The sequence below is a fragment of the Dendrobates tinctorius genome, unplaced genomic scaffold (assembly GCF_039654945.1).
Source record: "Dendrobates tinctorius isolate UK_male_01 unplaced genomic scaffold, ASM3965494v1 ptg000296l, whole genome shotgun sequence".
Taxonomy (NCBI): domain Eukaryota; kingdom Metazoa; phylum Chordata; class Amphibia; order Anura; family Dendrobatidae; genus Dendrobates; species Dendrobates tinctorius.
Genome location: NW_027361963.1, coordinates 1,940,995 through 1,965,452, shown reverse-complemented (window position 1 = coordinate 1,965,452; position 24,458 = coordinate 1,940,995). Strand labels below are relative to the sequence as shown.

The 24,458-nt window shown below is 47.0% G+C and overlaps 1 protein-coding gene across 1 annotated transcript in view; it reads right to left on the bottom strand.

Moving 5' to 3' along the window:
• Nucleotides 1-24,458, bottom strand: part of LOC141073083 (uncharacterized) — a 70,502-nt gene that overhangs the window by 34,066 nt on the left and 11,978 nt on the right. Inside the window, exon 4 of the mRNA XM_073560412.1 lies at nt 19,084-19,207. Within this exon, the coding sequence (XP_073416513.1) occupies nt 19,084-19,207 (124 nt within the window). The remainder of the gene's footprint in view (nt 1-19,083; nt 19,208-24,458) is intronic.

The following is a 24,458-nucleotide window of genomic DNA, read 5'->3' as shown; positions in this document are numbered from 1 at the left end:
TGTTCATGAATTTCCTTGCTTCATCTTTTGGTCTACTTTACTGTCAGATGGGTCCTATTTAAGTGATTTCTGGATTGAGAACAGGTGTGGCAGTAATGATGACTGGGTGTGGGTAGGGAAAATGAACTCAGCTTCCCAAAGATGTGATAAACCACAGTTAATTTATGTTTTAAGGTGGAGCAATCACTTTTTCACGCAGGGCCCTGTAGGTTTCGATTTCTTTTTCCCTTGATAATAAAGACCTACATTTAAAACCTGTATTTTGTGGTTACTTGTGTTGTCTAATATTTATATTTGTATTCTATGATTATGTATCAGGCACTAAATTACATTGTTGTGGTCCTCACCACCGGTACCGAGGTCCCAGCACATTGTGGCCTCAAGTTTGAAGTGATAATCAGTGAGGCTAAAGCCTAATGCTCTCTGCTCTGCACCCGGAGGATGAGGACCCTGAGGAGAGGGACAGAGAAGACCCTCGTCAGTCAGATGGAGGAGCCGCACTAAGAAACACAACTTCTCCAAGTTTCGTCTCCACCAGGGATGGAACCACAGAGGAGCTGGAGAAAGATCCACATTTCTACCCCCTAAATGCAGTGATTAATAGCGACTGCAACATTTAAGAGGCTGGGAGAAGGAGGGCGCTCCCTCTCCTTTCCAATCAGAACCTCTGCGATGTCTTTGCGAAGGCCCGATGGTTGTCATAGCAACCAGATTGTCATGACAACCTTAGGATCTGCCAGCGACGATGGCCTGTTTAGACCATGCCAGGACCATGGACTAAGAGGCTTCAATCAGTGCAGTACATGTACATTGCAATGCATTATACCTGTGATCAGATAAATAAGTTAGAGTCCCTTAGAGGGACAAAGTAAAAAAAAGTTAAAAAAAAAAAATAGTAAAAATATCTTAAAAATATCACAAAATAAATTAAAAAAAATCTAAAAAATAACAATAAATATGTGTATTTATGTAAAAACAAGAGTAAAGTACACGTTTGGATCATTCTGAACGTGGCAATACCAATCTATAAAACTGTCACACTAGTTAATCTCTTTAGTGAACACTGCAAAAAAAAAAAAAAAGGTGGCAAAAAACTCTGCTTCTTCATCATATCATTGAACAAAACGTGGAAAAAAATATGATAAAAAAAGTTGAATGTAAATGAAAATGTTCTCGCTGAAAACGCCATCTTGTCCCACAAAAACAAGCCGCCATACAGCGCGGTCAGCGGAGAAATAAAATACTTGTAGCTCTCAGAATAACGCGATGCAAAAATAGTTATTTTTTCTATAAAATGGTTTTCATTGCGTAAAAGCCGCAAAACATTAAAAGAATTATATAAATGAGGTATCACTGTAATCGTACTGATCCGAGGAATAAAGCTGCCTTATCAATTTTACCACACGGTGAACATCATAACACAACAAAAAGTAGGAATTAGTCCTACCGGTAATGGTATTTCCAGGAGTCCATCTTGACAGCACCACCAGGAGGTTGTCCTTCTTATCCTTCATAGGGACAGGAACACAGAAGAGGTTAAATAGCCCCTACCCACTACCACCCTTCAGTGATTTTCTAAGTACCACACTAGGATGGATGCAACGCAATTTTATTCAACTTCCTACCACACATGTTACATCACATATCAGACAGGAAGTCCAAGGGAGGGTACATAAGGGGTGCTGTCATGACGGACTCCTGGAAATACCATTACCGGTAGGACTAATTCCTACTTTCCAGGACGTCCCTCCTGACAGCACCACCAGGAGAATTACCAAATTACTCCAACTAGTGCGGGATTACAGCCTGGAGGACTTTCCTCACAAAGGCCGTCTGATGATCTGCCATAACATTTAATTTATGAAACAATGACTGACCTCAGGGAGACCAGTCACAGAAAACACTGCGGCAGCCGGCAAAGGTGCTCAGTCTGTGAAATCCTTGGTGCAATGCTCCCTGGGAAATACGAATATGCAAATAAAGTCCATGGAGCCTCATTTAAGAGACTCAAACACGGGACTAGCCAGATCTTCCTCCAGGGAAGGACCCAGCCAAGGGGTGGCTCCTTTCAGAAACCACCATTACCACCATATTAAGTGGCCCTTTAAGTCAATATCCAGCTCTTACGAGTTTACAGATATGACAAGGGAAATACCAAGGCCAGGTATCCATCCACAGACAGCTGTTTCGGGGTGTTGCCCCTCATCAGTGTGGAGTAGGATTCTGGCTAGGTGGGAGCAATGCCTAGTAGACCTTCCCTGGAGGAAGATCTGGCTAGTCCCGTGTTTGAGACTCTTAAATGAGGCTCCACGGACTTTATTTGCATAACATTTAATTTATAATGTTTACAGAATGTATTAAATTTTTACCAGGTTGCGGCCTTGCATATCTGGTCCATGGATGCTCCCGCACTTTCTGCCCATGAGGCAGAAACGGCTCTTAGAGAATGGGCCCTAAGGTTTTCTGGCAGAGTTTCCCCTGCCGACATGTATGCTGCACTGATAGTTGACCTTAACCATCTGGCCAGAGTAGCCTTCGATGCCTTCTGCCCTCTGTTCTTTCCTGCTGATAGTTGACCTTAACCATCTGGCCAGAGTAGCCTTCGATGCCTTCTGCCCTCTGTTCTTTCCTGCCATCTGGATAAGGAGATTAGAGTCTACTCTCCAGTCCTTTGTGAGTTCTAAGTATTGGAGAATGGCTCTTTTAACATCCAAGAGGTGTAGAGAGCGTTCTTTCTCGTTGCTGTATTTCTGGCAGAAAGCAGGTACTACTATTTCTCAGCTCCGGTGGAAATCCGTAACCACTTTGGGCAGAAAGGCCGGATTTAATTTTAAGACGATGCAGTCTTCCTGGATCTTCAAATATGGATGCTCTATAGACAGGGCCTGAATCTCCCCTATGCATCTAGCCGTAGTTATTGCCACTAGGAAGAGGGTTTTGAATGTCACTGATCTTGAGAGGGCCTGCTCTAGTGGTTCATATGGATCCTTGCGTAGCTCGTTTAGGACCAAGCTGAGGTCCCAAGGTGGTATCGAGCTGCAAATTGTGGGTCTCCTATGCTGTGTGGCTTTTATGAACCTCACTACCCAGGGATGATTGGCTATGGGAAAGTCAAAGTATGCACCTAAGGTTGACACTTGTACTTTCAGCGTACTAGGCCTTAGTCCTCTGTCAAAGCCCGCCTGGAGGAAGTCGAGAATATGATGAATATTTGGACCCTGGGTGGCTGACACTGGCACTTAACATTGAGAACAGAATGTTTTCCAGATTTTCCGGTATATGGCTGAGGTTACCGGCTTCCTACTTTTCTGCATAGTAGATATTACTGGGTTAGAGAGTCCCTTTGATTTTAAGATCTCTGCCTCAGGATCCAGGCCGATAGCTGTAGCATTTCCGGTCTTTGATGTACTAGGGGTCCTTAAGTTAAAAGGTCCCGTCTCGCTGGTAGTAGTATTGAATCTTCCCGTGCCATCCAGTTTAGTAGGGAGAACCAGCTTCTTTTGGGCCAGTGAGGAACAATCAATATTATTGATGCTCTGCTTTCCTGGATCTTTCTTAAGACCCTTGGTATAAGAGGGAGTGGCGGGAAGGCGTAAGCGAGCTCCATGTTCCATTCCTGAGCCAAAGCGTCTACTCCTGTTGGGTTGTCTGCCGGGTTGACAGAAAAGAATTTCTTTGTTTTTGAATTTTTCTTTGTGGCGAATAAGTCGATTTCTGGTGTTCCCCAGTGTTGGGATAGCTGTCTGAAGACTTCCTCGCTTAGTGACAATTCTGAAGGTTGGACCTTTTCTCTGCTCAGAAAGTCCGCTACCTGGTTTCTGGATCCCTTCAGGTGGACTGCCGTAATTGATGTTATCGTCTGTTCTGCCCAGCGAAAGATTTTGTGTGCTAGGTCCTGTAGGTGACGGTGTCTGGGGCCTCGATGTTGAAGGAAGGCAACTGTAGTTGAGTTGTCCGAAAAGATCTTGACATTCTGACCCCTCAGTTCTTCTTGGCATATCTTTAGTGCCTCCCAGACCGCTCTGAGCTCTCTATAATTCGAGGAGCGGTTACGTATTGATGGGCCCCATGTCCCATGGAGGTATTGACCTTCCATGTGAGCCCCCCAACCTCTGAGACTGGCGTCGGGAGTGATGTTTGTACATGGCAACAGTCTCCAGGGGTCTTCCTTTTCGAGGTTTCGAGTCTGCCACTAGGAGCAGGTCGTCCAAGTACGGTATGATGAGGGTATTTCTTTCCCTTAGATGGGCCATGATCTCTGCTATAAGCTTTGTAAAGATCTGGGGAGCCGTGGTGAGTCCGAATGGTAAGCAACAGAACTGGTAGTGTTGTATCTTCCGGTGATCTTTTATTGTGAACCTGAGGAATTTTTGGTGAGATATGTGGATGGGCACATGATAATAGGCACTTTTTAAATCTAGGGTGCTCATGACCGAGTCCTTCTTTATTAATGGTATGACTGCTTTCAGAGATTCCATCTTGAATTTCTTGTAGGTCACCCACCGATTTAGTGGTTTTAGATTTATTATGGTTCGGTATTCTCCTCCTGGTTTTTTTATGGAGAATAATGTTGAGTATTGACCCTGAAATCTCTGAGCATGGGGAACCCGAGTTATGGCCCGTATCTGGACATGGACATTTGAATGGTATAAGTTGAACAGAGCTGGTCAGATATGACCTTGGTCATATTTGACATCATTTGAAGTGACATCTTTAAAGTGATACATCAGAAATATACCAGAAATAGTCCAGAAATTGGTCAGAAGGTAAGAATAATCACTGTTTTCTTATTTTACTTGCCTTTCTTTTCATACCCTGCTATTTAACCATGCTTACATTTGCCCTCACCGTTTTTGCTCCACTAATCTTCACTCTCCTTCGCTATCCTCAAACCCCTGCACCCTCGAACCAAATAACTATCTCCCCCTCTCTCTTACCCCCCTACCTCGCTTCATCTGCAGACCTGCTCCTTAACCTCAGACCTCTCCTACTAAAATACAAGTCGGTCACTCTCTTTCACCCACCTGCTCTCCCCTTCTCTGCTTCTTCTCACTGCTGGCGACATATCCCCCAATCCTGCCCCCCCCCCGCCTCATACATCCCACTAATCCTCACCCCTATCTTTCTCACACTAAGAGAAACTACCGCAATCCCTCACACTTAAAACCTGTGCCACTGACCCCCATCCTCCAGCACCCTCTCTCTGGAGAACTTTGGAATGGCCGCTCCGTCTGCAACAAGCGCCACGTGATCCACGACCTCTTTACCTCCCGCAACGTTTCCTTCCTGGCCCTCAATGAGACGTGGCTGACACCCCCTGACACAGCCTTCTCGGCCGCACTGAGTTATGGCGGCCTCCACTTTACCCATACTCCTCGCCCTGGCAACAGACAAGGTGGAGGAGTGGATTTCCTCCTTTATAAAACCTGCTCCTTCAACCCTATCCAACACCCACTCTCCCTTATCCTACCTTCTTTCGAGGTTCACTGTCAGTATCTACGCTCCCTCTAATCTTCAAATTGCTGTCATACAGTTAGGTCCATATATATTTGGACAGAGACAACATTTTTCTAATTTTGCGGACCTAACTGTATACCGACCACCATGCTCAGCCACTGCCTTCGTCAACCAATTCTCCCCCTGGCTCCTCCACTTTCTCTCTTCTGACATACCCACCATCATCACGGGGGACTTCAACATCCTCATTGACAACCACGAGCCAGCAGCCTTCAAATTCCTGTCACTTACCTCATCCTTTGGACTTACTCAGTGGTCCTCCACAGCCACCCACACAGATGGACATACATTAGACCTCATCTTCACCCGCCTCTGTTCCCTACCCAATCTCACAACCTCTCCCTTCCCCCTATCTGACCACTACCTACTCACCTTCTCATCCTCATCCTTCTCACCTGCCCCCCATGTCCAGACACTAGCACATCCTCGCAGAAACCTCGCACACATAAACACTCACAGACTCTCAGACTCTCTTCTACCTCTGTCCTCCATATCTTCACTCCACAACACGGACAGTGCCACCGCTTTCTACAACGCCACCCTCACATCAGCAATAGACTCAGTTGCCCCTCTCATGCATAACAAAGTGCGACAAATCAATAGGCAACCCTGGCACAACAACCTCACAAAAAAACTTTGATAAGTATCCAGGGTCTTGGAGCGGCGTTGGAAGAAAACACGCCTGCCAGACGACTTCACTGCTTTCAAACAAGCTACACTTGCCTTCAAAGCAGCCCTCACCTCTGCTAAACAGACCTATTTCACAAACCTTGTATGTTCATTAGCTCACAACCCAAAACAACTGTTCAGCACATTTAACTCTCTCCTCCGTCCACCACTGCCACCTCCAACTCCACTCATCTCTGTTGAGGACTTTGCTACCTACTTCAAAAACAAGATCGACCAAACAAGGCAAACCTTTACTGTTCCACCACCCCAACCACTCCACATACCAGACCTCTGCCCTTCCCTAATAACCTCCCTCTCCAACATCACTGAAGGAGAGCTTACTCATCTCCTTTCCAAATCACACCTCACCACCTGTGCACTTGACCCCATCCCTTCCCACCTGCTCCCCAACCTCACTAACATGATCATTCCAGCCCTAACCCATCTCTTCGACCTATCCCTATCTTCTGGTACCTTCCCCTCTGCCTTCAAACATGACACCATAACACCCATCCTCAAAAAATCAAAGCTTGACCCAACTGCTATGCCCAGCTATCGCCCCATATCACTGCTTCCGTTTGCTTCCAAACGCCTTGAAAGCATGTCCATGCTCAACTTTCATCCCACCTATCATCTAACTCCCTCCTTGACATCCTCCAATCTGGCTTCCGTCCCCATCATTCCACTGAAACTGCCCTGACCAAAATTACTAATGACTTACTCACAGCCAAAGCTAACAGACAGTTCTTCATCCTCCTCCTTCTCGACCTGTCCTCTGCCTTCGACACAGTCGACCACTGCCTACTGCTACAATTTCTTTCTTCCCTTGGCATCAAAGACCTTGCCCTGTCCTGGATTGCCTCATACCTTTCTGATCGCACATTCAGTGTTTCTCACTCCCACCCACACTACCTCCTTATCCCACCCCCTCTCTGTTGGAGTCCCCCAAGGCTCTCTCCTGGGGCCCCTACTTTTTTCCATCTATACTCTTGGCCTAGGACAACTCATAAAGTCCCATGGCTTCCAGTACCACCTGTATGCAGACGACACTCGGATCTACCTCTCTGGCCCAGATGTCACCTCTCTGCTGTCCAGAATCCCGGAGTGTCTATCAGCCATATCCTCCTTTTTCACCTCTCCCTTCCTAAAACTCAATGTAGATAAAATTGAACTCTGTCATGATCCAGGACGGGATTTCGCTTTGACTCGTCCTGGTTAGATTATGGGTTAATTGTGCTGCCTCTCTCTGGCAGAAGGAGGCTATTTAGTGCTCACTGGACCTGGGTCCGGTGTCAGTTATACTCCTGCCCTCGGCTGAGTTAAGTGACCTCTTGTATACGTGTGCCTTGTGCCTGATATCTTGCTTGCTTGTTGCTTGTGATCCGGTTCTGTCCCTGTTACGAGTTCTGCTTGACCCTCTTGTACTGCGCTACCTCTCGTGTATGACTCTCTGCTTGTGACTCGACTTCTCTCTGCTTGTCCCCTTGGTACCACGTCGCCCTCTTGTGTATGACCTTTGGCTTTGTCTGACTACCCGTCCGTTTGTCCCTCCTGTACCTCGTTTGCCCGTACTGCTGTGACCTCTGTTTTGCCTGACTCTGAGTTGTATGGTGTCCTGTCCTATCTGAAAACAGGATGCTAAGCACCGCCCCCTTGCAGTCACATGACCATAGGTCCCGTGCCAGATTATTCAGCTTCAGTGTCCGCAGGTCCTATGCCTCTTTACTTTCCAGCGCTGACTGGACCCTGACACTATTAGCCTGAAGCACGCATGGTCACCTCTGCTGCCCTTCTCCACATGTATCTTTTAGCACTGCTTCTGTACTCAGGACACGCGCACTGGCTCTATGAGCAAGTGCAGTGCGGTGTCTCTGACATTATAACTGACCCATACCATTTTTTTTTTCTCTGCTCCCATTCACCTGTGTGTGTGATGGATCCTATGCACACTCTTTCTGAACAGGTTAAGCATCTGACGCAGATGTCTCAGAAACTCTTTGGAGAACAAAGAGTCCTGGTTCAGTCTCAGCAGCTGATCGCCGACACTGTGCAGGGGGTTCTTTCATTGGGGGCTCGGGATGTTACATTAATTTCCCCTGAGTCTCCAGTGAAGTTACCAGATACCTTTTCTGGAGATAAAAATGACTTCAGAGTTTTCAAGGAGGGCTGTAAGCTTTTTTTTTTCCTTAAGACCACACTCTTCTGGGGATGAAAGTCAGAGAGTGGGGGTCATTATGTCTCTGTTAAGGGGAGCCCCCCAAGCTTGGGCTTTCTCCCTTCCTACCACGGCCCCTGAGCGTATGACTGTGGATGCATTTTTTGAGGCCCTGGGGCATATTTATGATGAGCCTGATCGGGTGCGTATGGCTGAGGACAGGCTGATGAATGTTTGCCAGGGGAAGCACTCAGCCGAGTGGTTTTGCTCAGAGTTCAGACGCTGGGCTGCTGAGGTCTGCTGGAACGACGACGCCCTACGGGGGTTGTTCCTTAGAGGCCTGTCTGAGCATCTGAAAGACGCCTTGGTTCTCCACCCCCCACCTGATGCCCTGGAGGAAGCTATGACACAGGCCGTCCGAATGGATCGCAGGTTACAGGCAAGGGGAGTGATACAAACCGAGACATCATTATTCTCCCAAGGAAGGGGAGCCAGTTCTTCATTGAAAATCACGGAGATGGGAACCATCAACCTTAAGGAGGAAGAAAGGAGACAACGGCACGTGAGAAAATGCTGTGTTCACAGTGGCGAGTCTGGACATTGGAAAAAGGATTGCCCCTCCCGGCCACTAACCAACAAGCGACTGAGCCCGGGTGATTATCGTGGAGGTCACCCAGGCTCTCAGGTACCCTTTTCTGCATTTTCTAAAATGTCATTTCAAGTGGAACTTTGTTGTGGGAGTGTCTCCACATCCACTTCTGCCTTCGTGGATTGCGGTTCATCATTGTGTCTGTGTCGTCCGTGGGTCTAGAAGGCATTCTTGAGTGCCTGATAGATTATACAGACGTTTTCTCCGAAAAAGAGGCTGAGATTTTACCACCACACCGCCCATTTGATTGTGCCATTGACCTGGTTCCAGGTGCTAAATTGCCCAAAGCCCGCCTGTATAATCTCTCGGGTCCGGAACGGGCTGCGATGAAGGAATATATTTCCGAAAGCCTCCGTAAGGGACATATTCATCCTTCTGTTTCTTCTGTGGCGGCAGGGTTCTTTTTTGTAAAAAAAAAAACAAAACGGTGGTTTGCGCCCATGCCTCGATTTTCGTGAGTTAAATAAAATAACTGTGAGGAATACTTATCCCTTTCCACTTATTCCTGATTTATACAATCAGTTGTCCGGAGCTAAGTGGTTTTCGAAATTAGATCTACGGGGAGCGTATAACCTTATCCGAGTCCGGGACGGAGATGAGTGGAAGACCGCTTTTCTCACTACTGAAGGGTTGTTTGAAAATTTGGTCATGCCCTTCGGCCTGACCAACGCTCCAGCGGTCTTCCAAAATTTCATAAATCATGTGTTCTCCGATTTGATTGGACGTTTTATGATGGTGTATTTGGATGACATTTTAATCTACTCGCCTGATAAACAGGCTCACATTGGTCATGTTCGGGCAGTTCTCCAAAGGCTCAGGGAGAACTGTCTTTTTGCTAAACTTGAAAAATGTTTATTTTTTGTTCAGGAACTGTCCTTTCTGGGGTTCATCGTGTCTGCTGAAGGGTATCGCATGGATCCTAATAAGGTGCAGGCCATTCTCGAGTGGGTTCAACCGTGTGATTTGAAGGGTCTGCAACGTTTCCTAGGGTTCGCTAATTATCGGAAATTTATAAGGGGGTTCTCACAGGTGGTTAAACCCCTCACAGACATGACTCAAAAGGGGGCCGATATCAAGAATTGGTCAACCGCAGCGGTAGCGGCATTTCAGTTTTTGAAAAAATGTTTCATGTCGGCCCCGGTTCTTATTCAACCGGACCCCTCTGAACCATTTATTGTTGAGGTAGACTCCTCAGAGGTGGGGGTGGGGGCGGTATTGTCCCAGGGACCCGCCACTTTGACCAATTTAAGACCTTACGCCTTTTTCTCAAAGAAGTTCTCCCCTGCGGAGAGAAACTATGATGTGGGGAATCGGAAACTTCTGGCCGTAAAATTGGCTTTTGCAGAATGGAGGCATTTTTTGGAGGGGGCTGTTCATCCTATAACGGTAATCACGGACCACAAAAACCTAGCTTACATTGAGTCAGCTAAAAGGTTGACTCCCAGACAGGCTAGATGGTCACTTTTTTTTTTCCCGATTCAACTTCTCGATCACTTTTCGACCAGGATCCAAGAATATCACAGCGGATGCGTTGTCACGCAGTCTAAATCCGGTGTCCCCCCCGGAACCTCCATCCTCCATTCTTCAGCCTGGGGTGGTGGTGGCAGAGGTTTCTAATGTGTTGGAACGGGAGATTCGAGAAGCCCAGGCTCTTGCACCTCCAGCTAAGCCAGTGGATAAACTTTTTGTGCCAGCTCAGTTTCGTCTCAAGGTCCTCCAGGAGTTCCATGACTCAGTTCTGGGTGGACATCCAGGGATCTCAGCGACCCGGAAGGCCATTGCTAGAATATTCTGGTGGTCTTCTTTAGCCTCTGATGTTGGGGAGTATGTGTCTGCGTGTGAGGTTTTGCCCGTGCGAAAACTCCCCATAACCAGCCGGCCGGGGAATTGGTACCACTGCCAATTCCTGAGAGACCATGGACTCATCTGTCCATGGATTTCATCACCAACCTTCCCCCTTCCAAGGGTAATACCGTGGTCTGGATCGTAGTGGACAGGTTTAGTAAGCAGGCACATTTTGTACCTTTGGCAGCTCTACCTAATGCGGAAACATTGTCCAGATTGTTTGTGGAGCATGTGGTGCGGTTGCATGGGGTACCCCTGAATGTGGTGTCTGATAGGGGAGTGCAACTTGTGTCCAGATTTTGGAGAGCTTTTTGTAGGAGGTTGGGTATTGGTCTGTCCTTTTCATCCGCCTACCATCCAGAGACTAATGGGCAGACTGAGCGGACCAATCAGTCTCTGGAGCAAATTCTGCGTTGTTTGACCTCAGCCCGACAGGATGATTGGTGTTCTGTGTTACCATTGGCTGAGTTTGCATTTAACAACCGCACTAACCAGTCTAAGATAAGATAAGATAATCCTTTAATCGTCCCACCATGGGGAAATTCAGAGCATTACAGCAGCAAGGCAGGAACAAGTACAAATACAGATGCATAAAGGCATTACATTGACAATAGGTAGGTACATATACAAAAAAAAAAAAAATGTAACCGGACTGTCACAACTTTGGATCTATCAGTTCTCTGTTTGGGTCGTTCTCCGTTTTGGACAGTGCTGGTTATACAGTCTAACTGCAGCAGGAAGGAAGGACTTTCGATAGCGCTCCCTCTCACATTTAGGATGAAGTAGCCGGTCACTGACAGTACTGCACATCTTTGTCACGGTCTCATGCATGGGATGGGAATCATTCTGCACCATGTAGCTCACCTTGGCCAGTATCCTCCTGTCACCTACTTCCTGAACTGGGTCAAGGGGGCATCCCAGGACAGAGCTGGCCCTTCTAATCAGTTTGTCCAGCCTATTCCTGTCCCTGGTTGATATGCCACTGCCCCAGCACGCCACACCAAAGAAGATGATTGATGCCACAACAGAGTTGAAGAAGGATGCAAGGAGTGCCCCTCTAACTCTGAAGGCTCTCAGCCTTCTGAGCAGATAAAGCCTGCTTTGGCCCTTCCTGTACACTGCATCCAAGTGATGGGCACAGTCAAGCTTATTATTGAGGATCACACCAAGGTACTTATAGGTGTCGACTATCTGAATGTCATTTCCCTGAATGTTCACCACTACTGGTGGATTTTTGCCCTTGCGAAACTCCACCACCAATTCCTTGGTCTTCCCGGAATTAATCCTAAGGTGGTTCCTATGACACCACTCCACAAAAGCTTGGTTAGTATCTCTGTACTCTCTTTCATCTCCTCCTGTGATGAGGCCTACTATTGCAGAGTCATCAGAATACTTCTGCAAGTAGCAGCTAGATGAGTTGCACCTAAAATCCGCAGAGTACAGTGTGAAGAGAAAAGGGGAAAGAACTGTACCTTGAGGTGCCCCTGTATTGCAGATCACTGTGTCTGACACACTGTCCCGAACCTTTACAAACTGAGGTCGGTTCGTGAGGTAGTTAAGGATCCAGGTGGAGAGTACATCTCCATTTTTTTGCAATTATGGGTTTCATCCTCATTTTGGAGAATTTTCCCGCTTGAATTCTGGGTGTCCTGGGGTGGATGAGACGATCCAGCGGTTGGGGGAGGTATGGCGGGAGGTCCAGAATAACATTACGAAGGCCCAGGACAAATTTAAATTTTTTGCGGACAAAAAACGATCCGTGGGTCCAGTGTTTCATGTCGGAGATAAGGTATGGTTATCCACCAAAAATATAAGGCTCAAGGTCCCCTCTGCGAAGCTTGGACCCAAGTTTATAGGTCCCTATGTAATTACCGAAGCAGTTAACCCGGTGGCTTTTCGGTTGAGTCTTCCGCCATCTCTAAGGATCCCTAATGTTTTCCATAAGGCCCTTTTGAAACCTGTGAGGTCTGGTGGGGAGGGATCATCATCTTCCCCGACACCGGTTTTGGTAGATGGGCAGGCTGAGTACGAGGTGGAACGAATTGTCGACTCCAGGTTGGTCTGTCGCGCCCTTCAGTATCTGATACATTGGAAGGGCTACGGTCCTGAGGAACGCTCGTGGGTTCCTGCTCGATCTGTTCATGCGGATCGGTTGATCCGAGCCTTTCACGCCAAGTACCCTGAGAGACCTGGGGGTCCGGTGGCCCCCCCATTGAGAGGAGGGTACTGTCATGATCCAGGACGGGATTTCGCTTTGACCCGTCCTGGTTAGACTATGGGTTAATTGTGCTGCCTCTCTCTGGCAGAAGGAGGCTATTTAGTGCTCACTGGACCTGGGTCCGGTGTCAGTTATACGCCTGCCCTCGGCTGAGTTAAGTGACCTCTTGTATACGTGTGCCTTTTGCCTGATATCTTGCTTGCTTGTTCGGTTGTGATCCGGTTCTGTCCCTGTTACGAGTTCTGCCTGACCCTCTTGTACTGCGCTACCTCTCGTGTATGACTCTCTGCTTGTGACCCGACTTCTCTCTGCTTGTCCCCTTGGTACCACGTTGCCCTCTTGTGTATGACCTTTGGCTTTGTCTGACTACCCGTCTGTTTGTCCCTCCTGTACCTCGTTTGCCCGTACTGCTGTGACCTCTGTTTTGCCTGACTCTGAGTTGTTGTATGGTGTCCTGTCCTATCTGAAAACAGGACGCTAAGCCCCGCCCCCTTGCAGTACATGACCATAGGTCCCGTGCCAGATTATTCATTTTCAGTGTCCGCAGGTCCTATGCCTCTTTACTTTCCAGCGCTGACTGGACCCTGACACTATTATCCTGAAGCACGCATGGTCACCTCTGCTGCCCTTCTCCACAGGTATCTTTTAGCACTGCTTCTGTACTCAGGACACGCGCACTGGCTCTATGAGCAAGTGCAGTGCGGTGTCTCTGACAAACTCATTATCTTTCCTCCATCTCACATATCTTCCCTACCCGATCTATTATGGTAATCGACATCACGCTCTCTCCCGCACCTGAAATCTGCTGTCTCAGAGTAACTGTCGACTCTGCCCTGTCCTTCAAACCACACGTCCAAACTCTTGCCACCTCCTGTCGCCTCAAACTCAAAAATATTTCCAGAATTCGTCCCTTCCTCAGTCCTCAATATACTAAAACTCTTGTACATGCCCTCATCATCTCCCGCCTTGACTAATGCAACACTCTGTGGCCTCCCTGCTAACTCTCTTGCACCACTCCAGCCTGTCCTCAACTCTGCTGCCCGACTAATCCACCTCTCTCCTCGCTACTCCCCTGTCTCTCCCCTCTGCAAATCCCTCCACTGGCTCACAATTCACCAACGCATGCAGTTCAAACTACTAACACTGACCTAATAAAGCCATCCACAACCTATCCTCTCCCAATATCTCTGAACTAATCTCCAAATATTTTCCCTCACGTAATATTGGATCCTCCCAAGACCTCCTACTCTCCTCCACACTTATTCGTCCCTCACACAACCGCCTCTAAGATTTCTCCCAAATATATCCCCTATCCTCTGGAATTCCATGCCTCAGCACGTCCGATTCTCCACCACCCTCGGATCCTTCAAACGGAACCTGAAAACCCATCTTTTCAGGAAAGCTTACTACCTGCAATAACCATTCTGACACCTCACCACCGCCTGAGCTGCTGCCTCATCACCACCGGAGCTGCCGCACCCCCGACCTTCTGTCTCTTCCCCACTATTCCATAGAATGTTAAGTCCGCAAGGACAGGGTCCTCTCCTCTTTGTACCAGTCTGTCATTGTAAATTTGTTTACTGTTAACGATATCTATAACTTTGTATGTAACCCCCCCTTCTCGTGTACAGCACCATGGAATTAATGGCGCTATATAAATAAATAATAATAATATCTCTATTAGGTCTCGTACGTCCTTTAACAGTCTTTGGTGGGTCACCTGAGACTGGGTCTGGGTTACAAAGTATCTCCTGGGCGGTCGCTCGGTGAACTTGATTTTGTAACCTTCTGCGACCGTATACCGAATCCATGGGTTTTGGGTAATATCCTGCCAGTTGTTTTGGAAATAACGGAGTCTCTCTCCTATCTTCCTGGTGTCATTCTCTGTTAGGTCTTGCCTTCTGCTCTTGAGAACTAGTCCCTCTACCTCCTTTTGGGTAGCTCCACCTACCGGACTTTCCCTTTCCTTTATAGTCCTGTCTGGGATGGGAGCAGGTCCTCCAAAAAAAGGAATTCTTTTAGGCTTTTCCTCCGGTAAGCCCTTCTTTTTGTCGGAAGATTTCTCGAGTAGCTCGTCTAATACGGGCCTGAAACCGTGGAGTCCTGAGAATGGTATAGAGTACAGTTTGTTTTACGACTGAGTGTCTCCTATTCAAGATCTCAGCCACAGCGCTCTTCTTGCTGCATTAGACAGGGCATTATTTCTTGCAGCAAAATGGACTGATTCCGCCGAGCGTCTGCCATGAAGTCGGTAGCCATTCTTAGGAGAGGCAGTGATTTTAGGATCTCCTCTCTGGGGGTTTTGTCTCTAATTTGGTCTTCTAGCCCGCTCACCCATAAGCTCATTGATTTGGCTACCGAGGTGGCTGCTATGTTAGCCTTCATAACGGCTGCGGATGCTTCCCTGGCTTTCTTGAGGAGGTCCTCTGATCTCTTATCCATCGGATCTTTCAGGCCGTATGAATCCTCAAAGGGGATAGCCGTTTTCTTTGACACTCTGGTTACGGGTATGTCAATCTTCGGAACTGTCTCCCACACTTTTGTCTCTTCTGGATCAAAAGGAAGACGGTACCTGAAGTCCTTTGGGACTATCAGTTTCTTTTCCAATTCTTCCCATTCTTCCAATATCATCGCTGTTATATGTTTATTAACAGGAAATACTGTATTTCTGCGGGCTCTTAGCCCTCCGAACATCTCATCTTGGGTCGTTCGTGGTTCTGTAGAATCTTCTACATTCATTGTATTCCGGATCGCCTGTAGGAGTGTGTCAGTGTCTTCCACGGAAAAAAGATATCTCTTCCTTTCTTCTGGATGAGCTGCCGGGGAACGTTCGCCGGAGTCAGGATCGGAGTAGTCTGACACCTCTCCTTCCTTTGAACTCTTTTCCAGTTCCCATCTGGGCCTCTTAGGACGTGGGGACTGTGCTGGTACAAGCGCTGCGACTGTGGACTGCACCTCTTCTCGGATCATAGATTTTATATTGCCGAAGAGAGAGGACTGCTCCTGTTTGAGGAGTCCTGATATGCAGTCCTCATAAAAAATTTTTGTATGTCCCGACGGGAACCTGGCCGAGCATAGGGGGCATTTATTAGGTTTCTTCCTGGTGGCCGAGGTGGATTGCTTAGGTGCTTCCTTGGCCTGCAAAACATATACAGGAAAGAGGGTCCTGTCTGTCTGTCTATGGAGACCTGTAAGGGACCCTACTAACCCCTTTACTCACATGGTCCGGAGCTGGGTCTAGGGACTGGACGGCTACCACTTTCCATCTTTACTGAGTCAGTGTGCTGTCCGTCAGAGTGTCTTAAGTAGTCGTCTTACCCGGCTTCAAGACATCTGATTCGTCCTCCTTCCAAGCGCAGCTGCTGCTAATGATGTCGCTGCCCTGCTGCGCACGCTCCTGGTGAGCTGATCTGCGTGGGTCTGAATCCTCGCATTTACCGATGCCCCGCCATGCACGGGCACCCGTATAAATACGACGCCGGCCTCGGTGGCATCCCTTTTGCCTGGGATCACGTCCCGCTGGGTGCCGCCATGTTTTTCTGGCCCCGCCCCCGGAAGTCATCATAGGCGCGCCCCCTCGATAACGCGGCGCGCTGGAAGTTTAGGGCACTAGGCGCCTGCTTCCTGCAGCCGGAACAGCAGCAGCTGCAGCCGCGCAGAGCCCACTGAGGGAAGGCGGGCAGACGAGGAGCAGCCAGCGGTATCAGCACTGCTGCGGAGAGAATCCATTCCTGCCTCCTCCGCAGAGAACCCTCTGGAGAGGGCACCGCTTGTCCCGGGAGCTCCTGCTCCACCGGGTCACGACTCTTCCACGCCGGCTTGACAGGTACCTAATGCACCTCTGTGCCTGTCCCTGATAGGGACAGGAAAAACACTGAAGGGTGGTAGTGGGGAGGGGCTATTTAACCTCTTCTGTGTTCCTGTCCCTATCAAAGATAAGAAGGACAACCTCCTGGTGGTGCTGTCAGGAGGGACGTCCTGGAAAAAGTTATTCCTGAATTGTTGGTTTTTGTTCATTGCAATAAAAATGTCAGCTCGTCCCGCAAAAAAAACAAGCTATCACATGACTCTGTTGGCAGAAAGGTAAAAAAAATTATAGCTCTCAAAATATGACGGTGCAAAAACTATTTTGCAAAAAAAAAAGGGCTTTTAGTGTGTGCCAGCAGCCAAACATAAAAAACTATATAAATCTGGAATCGCTGGAATCGCACCGACCCGAAGAATAGTCACTTAATCTCTTATACCAAATGACGAACGGCGCGAAAAAAATAAAACCAATTCTTTACCTGCTGTTGATTGTTTCATTCTGCCTCCCAAAGATCACAGTAAAGATTGGACATTTACATTTATCCTGCGCTCTGCACAAGCTGGACACAATGTAATTTTTAACTCAGCAACAACCACTACTGCTTTTTTAGGGATAACACACATGTAGTCAAAATCATCACTACACCTGTAATTTCCAAAATGTGGTCACTTGAGGGGAGATTCTGCTCTTCAGCCACTTAGAGGCTCTGTATATGGAGCACACAATCTATTCAACGATTTGTTCTCCAAGAGTCAAATAGCGCTCCTCCCTCTACTCCCATCCCATAGCCAGAGTCTGTGGCTAAGTACTGTACAGCCACATATGAGTTACTGCCACGTTCAGCAGAAATGTGTGACACATTTTGGTGCCATTTTTACCCATTTTCCCTTGTAAAAATGCAAAATCTGGAGCTAAAACAATATTTTTGTGGTAAAAACGTAATGATTTTTTCTTCCCTCCTCAGTGGCACAATGTTCTGTGTCACGTTAGTGTAGTCACGATGATTACTGCTTCCTTAGATGAATTCATTGAGAGGTGTAGTTTGTAAAATAATTCAGTTATTGGGTTTCCGCTCTTCTAAGCCCAGGGGCCAGTAATGGAGAGGTGTCTATCACATAACCCCTTTTCTAACCCCATAATCAAAAGAAAGACACAGAAAAAAGTCCTTTAATTGAACACAACATTCCCCGACAAATCTCCTCTTTTTCCCATTTCTTACATATAAATAAACAGTGACGTCATTAAGGCGGCTGCTGGTCACACGCAGCCTCGGCCTCACGCTAACCTCAGTGCTGCTGCCGGCTGAGGTGTAACACTACTGATCTCACCGCTCAGCAATGCAACCAGATGTAGCAGAGTTGGGCTCGTCGTGGGACATCATCATTACGGATTATTGGCAGACAGCTGACGAGGTCTTAGATTTTCTAGTTTTATGTTAAAAAAAGGGAAAAAGATATGTCGGGGAATGTTTTATTCAATTAAAGGACTTTTTTCTGTGTGTTTATTAATTTTCTCTACAGGGTTAGCAATGGGGGGGGCCTGACAGATGCCTCTCTATTACTGACTCCTGGACTCGATGTCAGTGGACATTAAAAAGCTGACAACATCCACAAAATATAACCCCGACTGCCAACGCACCAGGGCAAGTGGGAAGAGCCAGGCAAAGCATCTAATGGATGTGCCTTTTTGGGGTAGCTATTTTTAGGCTGGAGAGGGACAAATATCCATGGACTTTCCCAGCCTGAGAATACCAGGGACTTGCTGTCAGTTTTACCTGCGCTTGTTATAAAAAATAAAGGAAACCCCAGGTATTTTTTTTATACACATTGTGCCGGCCAATCACAGCTATGCCAATACTTGAAATGGCTGTGATGGGGTTAAAGTGCCCACACAAGAAAAGCTGCAGCCCTTCAACAAGCTTTGTCCTGTCTGCCAAACCAGAACAGTAACACAGAGTTCTGGGAGAAGTCATTTCTCGGTCACCGGTACAGACGCCAAACTTTACTGCTTGGGTTTGACCATCTCTAATGAAGACGAGATGACAGCGGAGAAACCGCGTCTCACAGATCAGAAGAAAATAATCAGGGAAATGAAAGCTGTTGTCAGACGGAGAAAATGTAGAGAAAACCAGAGCAAGTCTGGAGAAAACTCATCTATTATAGGAGGACGCCGGAGAGACGTCATCACATCCACCGGAGCCAACAAGGAGCCTCACTGCTCACCTCGTGGTGTAAGAGGCCGGAGCTCCTCCATCATCACGGCCTGGTACCGATCCTGGTGTCCTGCTAGATACTCCCACTCCTCCATGGAGAGATAGACAGCGACGTCCTGACACCTTATAGGAACCTGACAACAACGACACCGTCATCACCCAGAATCCTCCAGTGCTGTATAATGTCCGAGCAGTCACCTCTCCGCTCATCACCCAGAATCCTCCAGTGCTGTCCGGTATAATGTCCCAGCAGTCACCTCTCCGCTCATCACCCAGAATCCTCCAGTGCTGTGTAATGTCCCAGCAGTCACCTCTCCGCTCATCACCCAGAATCCTCCAGTGCTGTGTAATGTCCCAGCAGTCACCTCTCCGCTCATCACCCAGAATCCTCCAGTGCTGTACTGTATAATGTCCCAGGAGTCACCTCTCCGCTCATCACCCAGAATCCCCCAGTGCCGTCCTGTATAATGTCCCAGCAGTCACCTCTCCTCTCATCAACCAGAATCCTCCAGTGCCGTCCTGTATAATGTCCCAGCAGTCACCTCTTCGCTCATCACCCAGAATCCTCCAGTGCCGTCCTGTATAATGTCCCAGCAGTCACCTCTCCGCTCATCACCCAGAATCCTCCAGTCCTATATAATGTCCCAGCAGTCACCTCTCCACTCATCACCCAGAATCCTCCAGTGCCATCCTGTATAATGTCCCAGCAGTCACCTCTCCGCTCATCACCCAGAATCCTCCAGTGCCGTCCTGTATGTCCCAGCAGTCACCTCTCCGCTCATCACCGAGAATCCTCTAGTGCCGTCCTGTATAATGTCCCAGCAGTCACCTCTCCGCTCATCACCGAGAATCCTCTAGTGCCGTCCTGTATAATGTCCCAGCAGTCACCTCTCCGCTCATCACCCAGAATCCTCCAGTGCCGTCCTGTATAATGTCCCAGCAGTCACCTCTCCGCTCATCACCCAGAATCCTCCAGTGCCGTCCTGTATAATGTCCCAGCAGTCACCTCTCCGCTCATCACCCAGAATCCTCCAGTGCCGTCCTGTATAATGTCCCAGCAGTCACCTCTCCGCTCATCACCCAGAATCCTCCAGTGCCGTCCTGTATAATGTCCCAGCAGTCACCTCTCCGCTAATCACCCAGAATCCTCCAGTGCCGTCCTGTATAATGTCCCAGCAGTCACCTCTCCGCTCTTCACCCAGAATCCTCCAGTGCCGTCCTGTATAATGTCCCAGCAGTCACCTCTCCCCTCATCCCCCAGAATCCTCCAGTGCCATCTTGTATAATGTCACAGCAGTCACCTCTCCGCTCATCACCCAGAATCCTCCAGTGCCGTCCTGTATAATGTCCCAGCAGTCACCTCTCCCCTCATCACCCAGAATCCTCCAGTGCCGTCCTGTATAATGTCCCAGCAGTCACCTCTCCGCACATCACCCAGAATCCTCCTGTGCCATCCTGTATAATGTCACAGCAGTCACCTCTCCGCTCATCACCCAGAATCCTCCAGCGCCATCTTGTATAATGTCCCAGCAGTCACCTCTCCGCTCATCACCCAGAATCCTCCAGTGCCATCCTGTATAATGTCCTGTGAAGGATTAATACTAAAATCAGAGCTTAAGTTTCGTTTTATCCATTCTCTGTAAGGTTTCGTTTCTCCATTTTTGTAGCTGCAAGATAAATTTTTATAATCTTTATGCATCAAATCTTTATGCATCAAATGGCCAAGTTCTCCAAAAAATATGACATAGTTGTCATGGGAGATTTCAACTATCCAGACATTTGTTGGGAATCTCTCTCAGGCAAAACTAACAGGTCAAGGAAATTCTTATCCTCTCTTGCTGACAACTTTATCTTCCAAAAAGTAGGGGAGAAAACAAGGGGAACTGATACCTTGGATCTAATCCTTATAAACAGGGAGGAAATGGTTGAGGAGGTAAAAGTGGCTGGGACCCTAGGAGGTAGCGACCATGCTATTTTAGAATTTTGGATAACTAGAGGTGGAAGACCTGTGAAGACTCAGACGTCAAGGTTAGATTTCAGAAAGGCAGATTTTAAGGGACTCAGAAAGAGAATTGGAGGGATCCAATGGCTGGATATCCTTAAAGACAAAAATGTCCAGGAAGGATGGGAAATCTTGAAAAATGAAATTCTCAAAGCACAGTTGTTAACAATTCCAAAAAGAGGGAAGAATAGGAAGCATTTAAGGAAACCAGGATGGGTGAACACAGAACTTAAGCACATGCTAAAAAGGAAGAAAAAAATGTTTATAACATGGAAAGAGGGAGCATTTCTAAAGAAGAATATAATGCTGTCTGCAGAACCTGCAGGGCACAAATCAGATTAGCTAAAGCTGAAAATGAATTGAGGCTTGCAAGAGATGTCAAAAGCAATAATAAAGGATTTTGGGGATATGTCAAAAGTAAAAGAAAAGTCAAAGATGCTATAGGATTTTTACAGGATGAAAATGATGAAATGGTAAGACAGGATGTTGAGAAGGCTGAACTTTTAAATTCCTATTTTGCATCTGTTTTCTCTCAGAAAGGAAATGTAACATCAACTGTTCTTCACTGTCCTATTAAGGGAATAGAAGAATCCAGGATATCTATAAACAGAAAGATAGTGAGGAAACACTTAGCTAACCTAAGTGAATTCAAGTCTCCAGGTCCACATGAATTACACCCCAGAGTACTGAAGGAGATAGCAGAAGAAATTTTTGAACCCCTCTCCATAATCTTTGAAAATTCTTGGAGAACAGGAGAAGTGCCAGAAGACTGGAGAAGAGCAAATGTTGTTCCTATCTTCAAAAAGGGGAAGAAGGTGGACCCAGGCAACTATAGGCCGGTGAGTCTGACTTCTATACCAGGAAAGATCTTGGAACAAATTATTAAACAACATGTATGTCAGTACCTGGATAAGAATGAAGTGATTAAACAGAGTCAGCATGGGTTTGTAACTAATAAGTCATGTCAGACTAACTTAATTTCCTTCTATGACGGAATCACTGATTGGGTGGATCAAGGAAATGCTGTAGATATAGTATATCTTGACTTCAGCAAAGCATTTGACAAAGTCTCTCATACAATCCTTATTGAAAAAATGACTAAGTATGGAATGGACAAGGCAACTGTTAGGTGGATTCATAACTGGCTTAGTGATCGGACCCAAAGAGTGGTCGTAAATGGCTGCACATCCAGTTGGAAGAATGTCTAAAGTGGGGTACCACAGGGCTCTGTCCTGGGCCCTGTATTGTTCAACATCTTTATCAACGATTTAGATGAAGGAATTGAGGGTAAACTGATTAAATTTGCTGATGACACAAAGCTAGGAGGGATAGCTAATACTAGAGGAGAGAGGATTCAAAAAGATATAAATAAACTGGAGCAGTGGGCAGCAACTAACATAATGGTTTTTAACAGGGAGAAATGCAAAGTACTACATCTGGGCAATAAAAATGAAAAAAGCATATATAGAATGGGAGGAATAGGGCTAAGTGACAGCACATGTGAAAAAGACTTGGGTATACTAATAGATCACAGACTGAATATGAGTCAACAGTGTGATGCAGCAGCAAAAAAGGCAAATGCAATTCTAGGATGTATTAACAGAAGCATACAGTCTAGATCACGTGAAGTCATTATTTCCCTCTACTCCTCTTTGGTCAGACCTCATCTGGAATATTGTGTCCAGTTTTGGGCGCCACATTTTAAAAAAGACATCAACAAACTGGAGCAAGTTCAGAAAAGAGCGACCAGAATGGTGACCGGTCTGCAAACCCTGTCTTATGAGGAAAGGTTGCAGGATTTGGGAATGTTTAGTTTGCAAAAGAGAAGACTGAGAGGAGACTTAATAGCTGTCTACAAATATCTAAAGGGCTGTCACATTGTAGAAGGATCAACTTTATTCTCATTTGCACAAGGTAAGACTAGAAGCAATGGGATGAAACTGAATGGGAGGAGACACAGATTAGATATTAGAAAAAACTTTTTGACAGTTAGAGTGATCAATGAGTGGAACAGGCTGCCACGAGAAGTGGTGAGTTCTCCGTCAATGGAAGTCTTCAAACAGAGGCTGGACAGACATCTGACTGGGATGATTTAGCGAATCCTGCTTTGAGCAGGGGGTTGGACCAGATGGCCCAGGAGGTCCCTTCCAACTCTACGATTCTATGATTCTTAATTGGCATGGGCTGTCATGAAACCAGACTGCTCTGGTACAAAGATAAGGGGCTCGGGGGGGTGCATTGCTCTGAATATGCCATTATACTACTTTCTACGCTATCTAGGTACAGACATATATGTAGTTTCCGGTTTTCTTGCAATATTATTGGCTTATAAAGTGAAATGATGCTATTCGTACTTGAGAACCTTGCATAATTAAGCAAAAGATTATAAAAGATGTGACTAAAATAAAGGGGCTTAGTGATCTGCCTCGATCCTCCCGTACAGAGACCCCAGTCTCCGTGTGGTCATTTGAGTTGCTAGCAACACTGTGGAATAATTTGGAAATCACTGGCTCAACCGTGAAGGGTTAATTTAGCCCTCCCAAAATAGCTACCTCGACAGTGGCGCGCAACGTGGGGCCCCTGAATAGGGACGCCTCTGCCCCCGGAGGACAACAAGACAAAGGACCCTCGGAGCGGACACAGGTGCTGGAAAATTGGGACTGATCACCCCCCCACAACCACGGTAAGTTGGCAGTTATACTGTTCAGACTGACCGTTGGTGTGGTTTTCCTGTGCTTGTTGCTGCAAAGAGGGTCTGAGGTTTGTCCCCTGGTGGGGTGATTCATGGGTGGAATCATATAGAGGTGCAGTCCCGTTGGGGGCCCAGTGCTCGAACCGTACCTCATAAGGGACGGACACCACGGATTGACCAGTGATTGTGACTCTCTTTATAGTCAAAATATCCTGAATTCCTGGTCATTGTTAGTTATCAGGCGTGGTCATGTGATCGAAGACTGGGTAGGATACGTAACTCAGGTATATATAGAGACATATATATAACCAGAGGTGTCCGGAGGGATAGTCTGAGACGCCCTCCTCCTTTCACTGAGTACCGCGAATTTTGGGCTTCCCAGAGGGGGTTGACCCTGTGGAACAAACGGAGACGGCTGCTCCAGTATTGTGCACAATTTGTCAGGATATTTAGCTCTAAAGGAGAGAATTATGTTTCTGTGGAAGAAAAAGAAAAGTTTGGAATTGTGTGAAGGATCAGATACTGTTAGTCTTATGATTCAAAGACGAGGAAAGAAATCTGTCAGGAATGCAGGAAAAATATTTTCGATTCTGGGATTTCCTAAGGGCGGGAGGTTGCAGCCTACGCTATGGGATGAAGGAGTTAAAAGGTTGACTGATGATGGATTACTTAAAGGCGCTGAGGAATTCCG